Raw genomic sequence first — 13,446 nt, forward strand, 5'->3', positions numbered from 1 at the left:
AACCACTTGCTCACCCAGATCCGCTTCCACAGCCACGTGGCCTTCCTGGGCACTTGCTTCTGCTGCCATCTTGTTGACATGTCTATCTACTGCTGCCTCTACAGCCACATTGTGGCCAGATGCAGGTTGGAAGAACAACACCTCATTCTGCCTTGGAATCTCCAACCTAATGGCCTCAACATCGATTTCTCTAACTTCCAGTAACTTCACCCCCCCCGGTCTTCCCTTATTCCTATATCTCCCTTCTCCTGCCCTGATGACCTGCCCATCTCCTCCTCCCCTCCTCCGTCCTTTATTCCATGGTCCACTACCCTCTCCTACTGGATTCCTCCTTCAGCCCTTTGCCTCTATCACCTATCACCTCTCGGCTTATTGCATCTTCTCCCCCTCCCCCACCTACCTTCCCCCTCCCCCTGGACTCGCCTATCTGCTGAACGCGTGTGCTCCTCCCCCCCCCCCCCCCCCCCCCATCTTCTTATTCTGGCTTCTTCCCTCTTCCTTTCCAGTCCTGATGAAGAGTCTCGGCCTGAACCGTCGACTATTTATTTCCCTCCATGAATGCTGCCTGACCTGCTGAGTTCCTCCAGCACTTTTTGTGTATTGCTCCAGATCCCAGCATCTGAAGAATTTTTTCTCTCCATAAGCCCTTTACTAGTTGTTTGACAGAGATTAGAAGCTAGACCCTTATTACTTTGCTGAGATAGTTGGCAATCTTAATTTATGTTGTACATACCCAGCTGAGCTGGCACACTTTTGTTCAGCTGCTCCTTGTGTGAACTTGATCGCATATTAGTGAAGCAAATCAGTTGAGAAGGGTCTTGAATTTCTGTAGCACCTTTCACACACACAGCTGATAGAGCTACTGCTTCACTGCACCAGAGATCCTGGTTCAGTGTCAATGTCGGGTGCTGTCAGTGAAATTTGCACATTTTCCCTGTGACCGTATGGGTTTCCCCTGCGTCCTCCACTTTCCTCCCGTGTCCCAAAGATGTGCGGGTTGGTAGGTAAATTGGCTGCTGTAAATCACTCCTAGAGAGTAGGTGGCTGGTAGAATCTGGGGGAAATTGATGAGAATGTGGGGCGAATAAAATCGGTATAAATGGGTGGTTGATGTTTGGTGTGGACTCTGGGCTGAAGGGTATGTTCTCGGTAGTGATTTTGGGTTTATTTTTAATCTAAATACTTTCCATGAGTTATTGGGCACTCTGTAGATGTATCTCATTTCTTCAATAGAACACACCTTAATTTATCTGGTAATATTTGCTTTTAATACAAAAGCTATCAACTGGTTTCTACTAGTGTATAGTTGATACAAAAGTGTGATAATTAAGTTACTGGACTAGCAGCCAGAGTTCAGAGCCATTGATCCAGAGGCATGAGTTTAAATCCCACCATGGCAGCTGGGGAATTTAAACTTGGGGAATTAACTCTGAAATTGAAGTTGTTCTCTGTATTTTTAAATGTGAATCACCAGATTACCATTAAGAGTCCATCAGGTTCACTGATAGCCTTCAGGGAAGGAATTCTGCCCAGTCTCTCTGATAAGTAACCCCATACCCACCAATGTGGTTGGTCCTTAAGTTTCCTCTGATCTGGACTAATTAGTGATGGGCAATAAATACTGGCATTGCCAGTTAAAGTTGTTTATTGTCACATGCACAAGTACATGTGTGCACAGGTGCAATGAACAACTTACTTGCAGCAGCATCACAGGCACATCGCATCAGAGACACAACGTTCACAAGAGAAACATAAATTAAACAATTTTTACAAGAAAGAACACAATTAGAACAAGAGAATGTCCGTTGTAGTGCAAACAAAGTTACATCCATGTCCTTTAACTGAATGTATAAATAAAATAACAAAGGTGAATGCACTTGTATTTATTTTAGCTACTCTCTTTGTAACTTGCTTGAAACCAGCAGTCACACTCACTGTCTCACTCACTGAAAGCCTCTGCACCATCTGTACAGTTGAAGTCTGGAGTGTAATTGAAAACTTGCATGCAGATGGGTAGGTGCAGGAATGTCAACTTTCAAGGAAAGTCTTCCCAGAGCAAAGCACTAGGTTGATCAGTGACAGGGTGCCTGATTTAATATAAATGAACATGGTTGGAATGGTCCCCTACTGTGCTGATTAATCAGCCCTTTGTCTTGGATACCAATTAACTTGCTATATGCAGCCAGCATTTTTGTGTTTACCCTGCTAACATTTAGTCCAATTGATTGTAGAAAGAACAAGCAGAAGCAGTGTGCTGATGACAAACTCAATCCATCAAATTACCCATCAGAAAAATATGTAATTTCTGAATCATACCTGATTTCCCTTCTGTACCTGGCTCAGTTGTGTTTGGTTGTACTTTTGATTATCTTTGACATCCTACAAGGGCATTGTGTAATATCACATTAGAAAGAGGAGTAGAAGTAGGCCATACAGCCCATAGAATTTACTCTGCTCTGTAGTATCACAGATGATCAAACCTTGACCTCGCCTCCACTTTCGTGCACTTGACTTTCTCTTATTCAAAAACCTGTCTCTTATGGCTTTTCTTGCATTCTGTGATTCTCCCTCCTCACTTCTTTGGGGTAGAATGACAAAGATGTAGAACCATCAGAGAGAAGACATTTTTCCTCATCTGTTTTAAATGGGTGATCCTTTATATGTTCTAGATTCTTCCACAAGGAGAAACACCCTTGCAGCCTCTACCCTGTCAAGCCATCTCAGATTCCTGTATATTTCAATAATATCTCTGATTCCTCAACTCCAGTGACTGTACACCCAGCCTGTTCAGTCTGGCCAGAGCTTCCCATCTTGGTGTTAAATGGGAACACTAGGAGGACTAGGAGTAAATGTAGATATTTTTTTTAAAAAAACAGAATTGCTCAAAATACTCGGCTAGTAAGGCAGCATCTTTGGAAAGAGAAACAGATAATGTTTCAGGGGTTGTCCATTGAGGGGATTGGAAATATCAGCCAAATCCAGAAATTTTCTGTTTTTGTACTTAATTTCTTTTTGTACAGTCTGAAGTTGCGAGATAAAAAAGCAGTTGCAAGAGCTGTTTCAAATGTCCTTCTGGTGCTTTACAATGCAGGAGATCACCCACGACTTTCATCCAAGCTCAACAACTATACCTTTGTTCCTTTCTACCTTGTGAACTTACTTGGCTTGACCCCAACTCTGCTATTCACCTCAACCACACCCTATGAGTCTCATCTGTCTATGCTCTGTAGGTAGAAAAATCTCTCCTGAATACCCAAATAGACTTTAGTGTCAACAGTGCAACCTTTATATAAGGTTGTTTTGGATATACAGCGCGTATTATGTCCCCAAGATAGACATGTTTTGTCTTCAATATAGAGCTCAGTAAGAGTCAATGCGTATGTGGCATCCAAGAGAAATTCAGCATTTGTGGAAATATTCTAGTGAGAGTTGGTGTGTGTGGGACTCATACCCCAGAGAAAATCAGTGCGTGGGGCCTGACCCCAGGGAGAGTTGGTGTGTGCACACCTATCTTCTGCTATATATCGGATTTGGGATTTTATGGCTTCGATGTTCTCAGCATGTTTTCTGTTCAGCTGCACTCCAGTGATTCCAGGGTCACAAGGATGCAGGATTATTCCCAGCAGAATGTGACAGACCTTTGTGAAAGTCCCTCTGATGACTTCAGTATTGAGCAGTGAGCAATAGACTCTGCAAAAGTATCTGTAATCCAGTGTTGGCAAACGGTTCTACAGACTCTAACTGTGGGATGCAGGAAAAGGGATTGATTAGAGAGAATGGGGTTGAACTTTGGGGAAATTTGTTGAAACTGTGTTTGTTCACAGGTGTGTGTTTGTGTAAAGGGTGTGAGCATCAGCGAAGTAGTTTTCTATAGGGTTCCATTTATTATGGAAATGAAACTGAGGATCTTGATCTTGAAGAGAAGGGTTCCAAAACTGGGTAAATGTTTCCTTGCTTATAATATGGATATTAAAGTTTGTTCCCCAATACCCATGTTATATCAAGGTTGCACTTCTCGTAGTTTTAACATCTTCTTTTAGACTTGCCCACAAATCCTCTCACCTGCCTCTATCCCATCAAACCACTTTAGTATTGTTATTCGTTTATTATTGTCACTTGTACCGAGGTACAGTGAAAAACTTGTCTTGCATACAGATCATACAGTGCAGTTACATTGAGTTAGTACAGAGTGCATTGAGGTAGACAGGTAATTGAAAAATACCTTTCATCAGTTCTCCTCTGATAAAAGGCCCAGCCTGTTGAAATCCAGGACACAACAGCAGTATAAAAATATTAAGAGAAACAAGATCGGTGGACACCAAGCTTGGTGGCCAGCATCTCACAAAAGATAGTTAAGTGCTTTCCTAGCTCAGAGTATTACTTTTGTCTCTGAATCCGAAGGATGTGACTTCAAGTTTCACTCCATAGACCTGACCACAAAATCCAGGTTCATGCTCTATTGCAATATTGCAACACTGCCAGAGGCCCCATCTTTTTTGATGAGACTCTTTGGATGCTGTTGGGATGGTCTCTCAGAAGAAAATGGCAGCAACAGCCAAGTTTGTACACCATGGTTAGCTCTAATGCACAGCAGGGAAGGGAAAAGTCCAGGTGAGCAATGGTGTTGGGGTATTCATTAGCGAAGGGAACAGACACTTCTACAGGTGACAGCGAGACTCCAGGATGGTCTGTTGCCTCTCTGGTGCCAGGGTCAGGGATGTCTCGGATTGGGTATAGAACATTCTGAAGGCGGAGGGAGAACTGCAAGAGGACATAGTACACGTTGGTGCTAACAACAAAAGTAGAAAGATGGATGAGGTCCTGCAAAGTGAGTTTAAGGAGTTGTGTAGAAGTTTAAAAGGCAGGATCTCGGGATTACTCACTATGTGACATTCTAGTAAGGGTAGAAATAGGATGGGACAGATAAACAAGGCTAAAGAGGTGGTTTTAGGTACTTGGGTAAATTGGAATCGCTTATGGGGTAGGTGGGACATAAACTGGAAGGGGACCAATATCCTTGCAGGGAGGTTTGCTCGTGCTCCAAGGGAGGTTTTAAACTGATTTGACGGGGGTGGGGGGGGGGGGTGGTTGGGAAGCATAGTAGCAGTGCAGTAGGTGGAGAGAAAAATATAGAGGATAAATCGAGCGAGTCCAGTGGGCAGAGCATACAGAAGCAGGTTCGGGAGCATGGTACAGCTGGCAGGCTCAAGTGTGTTTACTTTAATGCAAAGAACCACATGGGTAAGTCAGATAAGCTTAGAGCATGGATCAGCACTTGGAATTATATTCCAATCACAGAAACATGGTTGTGGGAAGGGCAGGACTGACAGCTTAATGTTCTGGGACGTAGAAGTTTCAGATGTGACAGAGGGGAATGCAGAATGTTATGTACCAGCAACAAAAGAAACACACCAAGTCATGTATAAGTGTTTAAAAAAAATATTTTATTAATAACTACTTATGATAAGAAAAAATAAAAGTAAAAATGTTAGACCTTGAACGTTAACCCCAAAAACTAAACACGAAGTGTGTGTGTGGCAAATTCCCAAACTCCAAGTCGAGGAATAGTTCTCAAAGCACAGTTCAGCAAGCCGTAAGGTGAAACGTGAGCAAAGGCTTCTTCAAAACCACCGTTGACTGAAGACAAAACGTAGAGAGAAAATAGAGACATTATGAAATCCAAATGTTCCACGACGGAACCCATATGACACCTCAGTGTCTACTCAACAGCGACTACTCCACTGCTTTGTTCCGAAGCATCTGCCACCCCGAAAGGCACTTGAATCGTGGCTGTCCACACAAATACTTGTTTCCCTCTACAGCTTAACGACAAAGTGGACTCCACTGGATTATTCCAAAAATCCATACATGGATTGTAGTGACAGACACAGTCATTGTTTTTCCTCCATCAATACAGAGACCAGCAGGCTTCTTGCTCTCTCGCTCTCTGCTCCAAAAATGTAATTACGTCCTTATCTTCTGTTATTGTCATCACGCCACACACACACACCACTGTGCTCTATCTTAAAGGGACATTCACCAATAGTAACTTAATCTGTAACACTCCTCCCACCTAAAAAAAATATTGATGTGCAAGAGCTATTCACCAATAGTAACCTAATCTGTAACAAGAAGAGGAGGGAGAGTCCCACTATTGATTAGGGAGAATGTAACAGCAGTACATAGGATATCCTGGATGGATCGTCCAATGACATCACATGGATAGAGTTTAGGAATAAAAGAGGGACGATCAATTTGCTGGGTTTATTACTGTAGGCCTCCCAATTGTCAAAAGGAACAGATGTGCAAACAAATGGCAGAAAGGTGTAAAAGCAAAAGGGTTACAGTGGTGGAGGATTGTAACTTTCACAAAATTACTTTAATCTCATTTTATTCTCTCCTCATTCCCAGTAACTCTCTCCCAAATTCCACCACTCACCTACATGTGGCAATTTACAATGGTCAGTTGACCTACCAACCCACTTGTCTTTGGGATGTGGGAGGAAACCCACATGCTCACAAGAACATGCAAACTCCATAAGGACAGTACTGGAGGTCAGGGTTAAACCTAGGTTGGTGGAACTGTGAGATAGCAGCTCTGGTAGCTGAGCCAAGTTCTTGTAGGATGCTCAGGGTGTACAGCACACTTCTAATATACAAAAAGTATGATAATATGGACTCTTGACCTCACAATTTACCTCTATGTCTGCCTGCACTGCACTTTAACTGTAACACTTTATTCTGCATTCTGTTATTGCTTTAACCTTGTACTACTGATGTGATGAAACAATCTATGGATGGCATGCAAAACAAAGTACATGTGAAAGTAATAAACCAATTTATTCATCTTTAAAGTGCCCCACCAAAGGGAGTTGCATTTAAGTTCTACTGTAATTACTTGACAATGGATGCACATTGGAGCTTCAGTTAAATCTAAAGCAAAACCAAAGGTAAAAGGCCAGAGATTGCAGGTGTCCTGGCTGCTCTGTCCTCTTTTTGAGATCTTGCTGTAAACTGTTGGCTCCAGGCCCTGTTTGATGGTAGGACCTTGAGTTCATAAATCTTGTTACTTGCCAGCAGGATGGCCAGTATGAGCCATGCCTGTGAAACTGGAAAATAGTCAGGTGGCTGGATAATGCAACCATCAAAGCAGTTATATTTCTGACAATAAGAAGCATTCAAGAAATTCCAAATTAATTAAACATTAATCAGGTTATTAATTATTGAAAATGGGGAAAGCTTTGATGGCTGGCTGGTGCAGAATGTTCTAATCAAATATTGAATATTTCTGACCTTTAGAAACATTTGAAAGCATTCCAAGATTCAGCAACTTAATAAAATTAAAAAAAAATTAAAACCTACTTCAAGGTACTGAAAAACATTTCAGTTAATTTAAACAGTTTTAAGAAAACTAACCTTTGCCCTAATTCTTTACACCTATTCTCCATTCATGTCAGCAGATGAGAATACCCTCTGTCACATCTCCCTATTGTGGATTCCCAACAGGTGGAGTCCAGCATCAGATGGTGTAGAACCCTGGAGAGCTGGGGAATCATGGGCGAACAACTGCCAGTGAGGTCAGGACTTTTGTGAACAAAATATGCGAGCAGAATCCTGAACTTGTTGGCACTTGTGCTATTTTCTTGCCAAATTCAGCCCAATAAATATTGACCTGAATGAGAATATTGTTCAATTTACAGAACCATACGATGCATTAGGCCATTTGGGCTACTGCAGCTACGTTGGGTCTTTGAACGAATTGCCTTGTTAATCCTGCTCTTTGCTCTTTGTAGCCCTGCAATTTACCCCCTCCCCTAATTTGTAATTTGCGGTGGAAAGAAATAATGGTCTCAATTTGGATGGGATTTATTGTAGCCAAAGCACACTAGTATACATTGAGATTTTTATTGTCAAATGGCAACATTTAAAGTGAAAGCAAAACGTTGAACAGGAATAAATGCAAAATCTTGCATACTTAAGAAATTTCTATTTGATATTTTGTTAATATACGATTTAATAGTATCAATTGATATACGGTAACTGGTTAAGCAAATTATTTTAATATGTAAGTCAGGTTTTTCTATTTTTGTCAGTGTCTGTTATTTATCAACGTCATTGTTCTGTGTAAATGAATAGCATTAGTGTTGAGATCTTGTGTCCAGACCTAAAAGTTGGATCATCTCTTACTGTTTTTCCAGCTTTTCCACGGTGTTTGACAATGAAGGAAGAAATTCAGCGACTGCTGGTGCAGTTCAAGGATGAGGGTGGGGAGGTTCTGGGGTCACCTTTCGATGTCCCCATCGACATAACACCTGACAAACTGCAACTCGTGTGCAATGTTCTGCTGCCCAAGGTAAAAGCCTCTACAGTACTTCCACGTTTCTTACACAGCCTCTGGCACCCTTCGAATGGCAACTGTGGCTTCAATTGTCTTGAGAAAACAAAGACTTGCATTTCTTTAGTGCCTTTCATATCTCTTTCTATAAAGTCCTGAAGTAACATACAGCTAATAAAATATGCCAGCAATTTTTGTCATTGTTACGATGTAGGAAACATGGCAGGCAAGTAGAGCACAGACAGCTCCCACAAGCAGCAATGTGGTAATGACCAGATTTTCATAGTGATATTGATTGAGGGTTAAATAAATTCTCCCTCCCCCACTGAATGCCAGCTGATGTTTTGTTTACCCGTGTCTCCAGCCTAAGATTTGGAATTCATTCCCTGAACATCACTGACTTCCCCTTTTATTAAGATGCTTCTTTAAAACCTACCCTTTTATTGTCTATTCACCCAAAAATCTTCATTGTCTTGTGGCCAGATTAATTTTGTGAAACATTCTGGGGCTATTTTCATCATTATAAATACAAATTATTAATGAGTAGATGATTTCATTTATTTAACCCCTAAAAGAGAAGGAAGGTAAGAGAACTTGTGTATATATTCAGAAAATACTTGCATTTATATAGCACTTTCCATGACCCAAGGACATCCCACAGATCTTACAGGCTTTTGAAATGTGTTCGTTATTGCAAACAAGGTAGCCATTACTATGCATTGAGAATTTTTATTGTTAAATGATTTATAGTACTATTCCATGTCTTCCATAAGCAGTAGTGTTATAATATCAAATTTCCTCATGACATAGGAGGCAGCTATTTTGGCCCGTCGAGTTCAAGATGCCTCCCAGAGTAATCTTATTCCACACTAATTTTCACTGTAACGTTCCCATTAACTCCTCCCAGATTCTACCACTCACTTTCGCATTAGGGGCAATTTGTAGTGGCTTCTTTAACCTGCCAACCTGCACATCTTTGGGATGTGGGAGGAAACCGGTCACAGAAAGAACACGCAAACTCAGTTAGGACTGAATGCTGGTCACTGGAGCTGTGAGGCAGCAGCTGTAACACAGTATGGGCCATTATGACCAGGTAACCTTTGTCTAAAATGATGACAATTAGGAATTAAATGTCGGACAGGACGTTTGGGATGACTCTCCTGCTCATTTTCAAAGTACTGGGATCTTTTACCTCTGTTGTAACATCTCATCTGAAAGGCTGCACCACCAAAAACAGCACTCCCTCAGTACTGCATTGAATTGTCAGCCTAGGTCTTTGTGCTGAACTTCTTGTACACAAAACTTACCAGTTCGGATGAGAGAACTATGTAATGAGCCACAGCTGACACTATCACAACGAAACGATGGGACTCAGGTTCACCAAGCAATGAGAGCCTTCTCAGGCCTTAGTGGGTGAGGCAAGATGTACTGAAAAATATTGGTTGTGTGCCTGTATCTTACAGCTGGAACATAGGCAGGGTATTCAGTCGGTAATTGACCACCACTACTGTGGATTGTGGGGAGAGCTTTCTGAGAATCAATTTTCTGACCCTCCTCTTCATCCACATTTCAACAACTCACCCGTTGCCAGTGAGTGGAACAGTGGTGGGGAAGGTAGTGCCGCTGTCTCTCAGCTCCCTGGCTTTGATTCTGGCCTCGGATGTTGTCTGTGTGGAGCCTGCAATTCTCCCTGTGACCACGTGGGGTTCTCTCAGGTACTTTGGTTTCCTCTCACTCCTCAAAGATATGCTGGTTGGTCAATTAATTGGCAAATGTAAATAACCTCCAGTGTGGATGGATGGTAGGAGAATCAGTGGAGAGTTAATGGAGTAATTGGTTTATTATTGTCACATGTACTGAGATACAGTGGGAAAAACTCTGGTTTACATGCCATCCAGACAGACCATTCCAAACATAACTACATCGAGATAGTACAAAGGTAAAAGCAATAACAGAAGGCAGAATATAGTGTTACAGAGAAGGTGCAGGTAGACAAATAAGATGCAAGGGCTATGACGAGATAGATTGAGAGATCAAGAGTTCATCTTTATCGGACAAGAGGTCCGTTCAAGAGTCTTATAACAGCGGGATAGAAGCTGTCCTTGATGGTGCATGTTTTGAGAGAACAGGTTACAGGGAAATAAATGGGTGAAAGGGGTTGATGGGATAAATGAGAGCCAGCATCAACTCACTGGGCTGAATGGCCACCTCCCATGTCATTAAAGAATTGTGTAGGAGTAAAAATAATGTGGGCTTTTCTGAGGTGCTGGAAAGTGCTAGCTAAGTGCAAGGTGTTGTCTTTGTGCAAGAACTTGGAGCTCAGCTGTGTTCAGTTTAAATCTCACAAGATGGTGATATAATGGAAAAGTTGAAAAGGAAGGTCAAAAGACTGATTCCCAGTATAAAACATCTTACTGAGACTCGGGGAACTGAAATCCAGGCTCAATCTGATTAAGATTTATAAATTGAAGGGAATAAATCGCGTTTGGTTTGAGTTGACTGTTCTCATTGAACAGCTTACTGAGCACAGGATCTCAATTTTACCAAAGAGCTCGGTTGGATGATGGGAGCTATTTCTTTTTGTCAAAGAATAGTGGACATGTGAACCAAGTTGCCAGCTTATACGCTGGACACAGATGCACTGAATTCCTTCAAGCCAGTGTTGGGCCAGTTTCTGAATGGGGTGGGAGGTCACTCCTTAGAAAAGGAGGTAGGTCAAGTTCAGATCTCTTGGCTAGTTTTCACCACCTGAGAGGGATGCCAGAAATATTCCCCAATTTTTATCCCCCTCAAATTGTCCTTTTTGTAAAATTGTTCAAGGGAATCCCATCACTTTGTGCAGAGAGTGAACTAAACATTACAAATCGTGTGAATCAGGCTGGTTTATTGGATCCTTTACCTATTGTTGTTCTTGTGCTGTAAAAAGACAAAATTCCATTGGGAATGAGCGGAGAAATGAACAGCCTAAATGGGAGAATTTTCTTTGTCTTTTACCTTCAGGAGGATCCATTGCCTTTGGCTTTCTACGTGAATGAGACTGAAATAGTCACCTCACTGGAGAAGACACTGCAAGAGCAGCAAGTGGAGACAGAAAAGATTATTGACATAATTTACCAACCACAAGCAGTATTTCGGGTTTGGGCAGTGACACGATGCACAAGCTCTTTGGAAGGACACACTGAGGCCGTCATTTCTGTGGCTTTTAGTCCCTCTGGAAGGCAAGTCCTTCAAAGAACATAGAACTAAAAATTGTTTGGATCTTGTGCCATTAGAACATAGAACACTACAGCACATTGTAATGCACATAACACTTTCTACATTATTTAAATGTCTGTCTCTGGTTTAAAAATCACAAGCAATGTATTTAGGTGAAGCATAAGAGAGAGGAGAGGTTTAAGGAAAGGAATTTATCATGCAGAGCGGCAATGGTATAAAACATTGTCTGGAGGGCTGGTGGAAGTCGATTGGGGATTTCAAAAGGATTTGGAAAGTACTTGAAGGAAAATAATTTGTAGGGAGACAGGAAAAGAGCAGAGGAATGGGAGTGAATAGATGGCTTTATAGGGGGCAGTCTGGTAGTAGTTGTTGTTGTTGACCAGAACACTGAGAACCTCCTCTTTGAATCTGAAATGCCTCTGGCCTTTCATCTCGTACACCCAATAGGTATGAGATGACAAGAGAGCAAGGAACTTAAACATATTGTACAACTGCTCGAACCTCCTCTGTCGTTCACTAATGGACGAGCTGAGCTTGTGCATCATCCTCACCTTCTTTGCTCTGTCTATTTCTTTATTCCATCCTTTGTCACTTTGCCTTGTTCTGAGCCCCTGTCTGTAATGGTGATATGAAAACATTTCACATGTGTCTTAAGGGCTTATTCAAAGCATTTCTTTTGGCTTTCTCATTTCTTTCCTAAACTGTGAGTTGGGCAATGCAGTGATTGTTTTAGTTGGATTGCTTTACGCTTGCTCAGAAAATGCATGCTGAAACTTAACTGATGCTGGATAAACAGGCGCTCAACGCTGAACATGCTAGCCTCAGTAAGGGGACTGGAGTCCGTGTGGTTATCCTCCCATTTTATGTTAAAAATCTTCCAAAGAATGTCCTGGTGCTGGTATTCCACTGGCTTTCTGCCAACGTTAACCTAATCGATCAAATGGCCTCCATCTGTGTTGTAGGAGGTGATGTATCCTAGAATTAGAGAAACATACAGCACAGAAACAGGCCCTTTCGGCCCACCTCATTCATACTGACTGTATTGCCTATCTACGCTGATCCTCTTTGCCTGCATTTAGCTATATGCCTCTCTGCCTTTCCTATCGAAGTACCTGTCTAAATGCCTTTTAAATGTAATGGTATCTGCCTCTACTACTTCTGGCAATTCGTGTCAGATAACCACCATCCTCTGTGTGAAAACTTACCCTTCAGATATCCTTTAAGTTTCTTGTCTCTTAATTTAAACCTGTACCCTCTGGTTCTAGTCTCCCGTGTGCTGGGATAAAGACCCTGCCTATCCTGTCGTGTTTGTTTTGAAACAGGAAGAGCATTTAAGAGATTATAAAGAATGAATATAATGATCTGAAGTGAAAGAAGTGTCCTGATCGTTACACCCTAACCCCACAGCACTAATTCTCTTGCATGTGAGAAAATATTGCAAACCGTGTTTTAGAACACACTACTCACTAAGTACAAGTAATGCTGTAGTGTAATTTTTTTTGGACTTGCAATCTTGCCTCCACTGTCATAAGCATTCCTGAGAATATCTAACAATGCTAAAGAATCATAGCACTGAAACAGACCCTTTCGGTTCACCTCATCGATGCCTACTGACGCTTAACTATGCTAATTTAATTTGCCCTCGTAAGGCCTGTATCCTTCTATGCCTTTCCTATCCAAGTACTGGTCCAAATGCCTTTTACATTTTGTAATTGTGTCTGCCTCTAGCACCACCTCTGGCAGCTTGTTCCAGAATACATCACCCTCTATATGGAAAAACTTACCCCTCAGATCTCCTTTAAATTTCTGTCCTCTCACCTTAAATCTGTACCCTCTAGTTCTAGACTCTCCTGCCCTGGTGAAAAAGACTAACTATCCTGTCCTACATAATTTTG

General features: G+C 41.8%; 1 protein-coding gene across 3 annotated transcripts in view; it reads left to right on the forward strand.

The window, feature by feature from the left end:
• The window catches only part of nle1 (notchless homolog 1 (Drosophila)), a 38,681-nt gene that overhangs the window by 1,426 nt on the left and 23,809 nt on the right, over positions 1–13,446 (forward strand). For 2 of the 3 annotated variants that reach the window (XM_052035301.1, XM_052035302.1), the window contains exons 2-3: positions 8,199–8,353; positions 11,336–11,553. In XM_052035301.1, the coding sequence (XP_051891261.1) occupies positions 8,219–8,353; positions 11,336–11,553 (353 nt within the window). In that variant the 5' untranslated portion in view covers positions 8,199–8,218. Of the gene's footprint in view, positions 1–7,491; positions 7,578–8,198; positions 8,354–11,335; positions 11,554–13,446 lie in introns of those variants that run through there. The other variant, XM_052035303.1, reaches the window with a different exon arrangement.

This window comes from Pristis pectinata, chromosome 21, assembly GCF_009764475.1.
Source record: "Pristis pectinata isolate sPriPec2 chromosome 21, sPriPec2.1.pri, whole genome shotgun sequence".
In the NCBI taxonomy this organism is placed as follows: Eukaryota; Metazoa; Chordata; class Chondrichthyes; order Rhinopristiformes; family Pristidae; genus Pristis; species Pristis pectinata.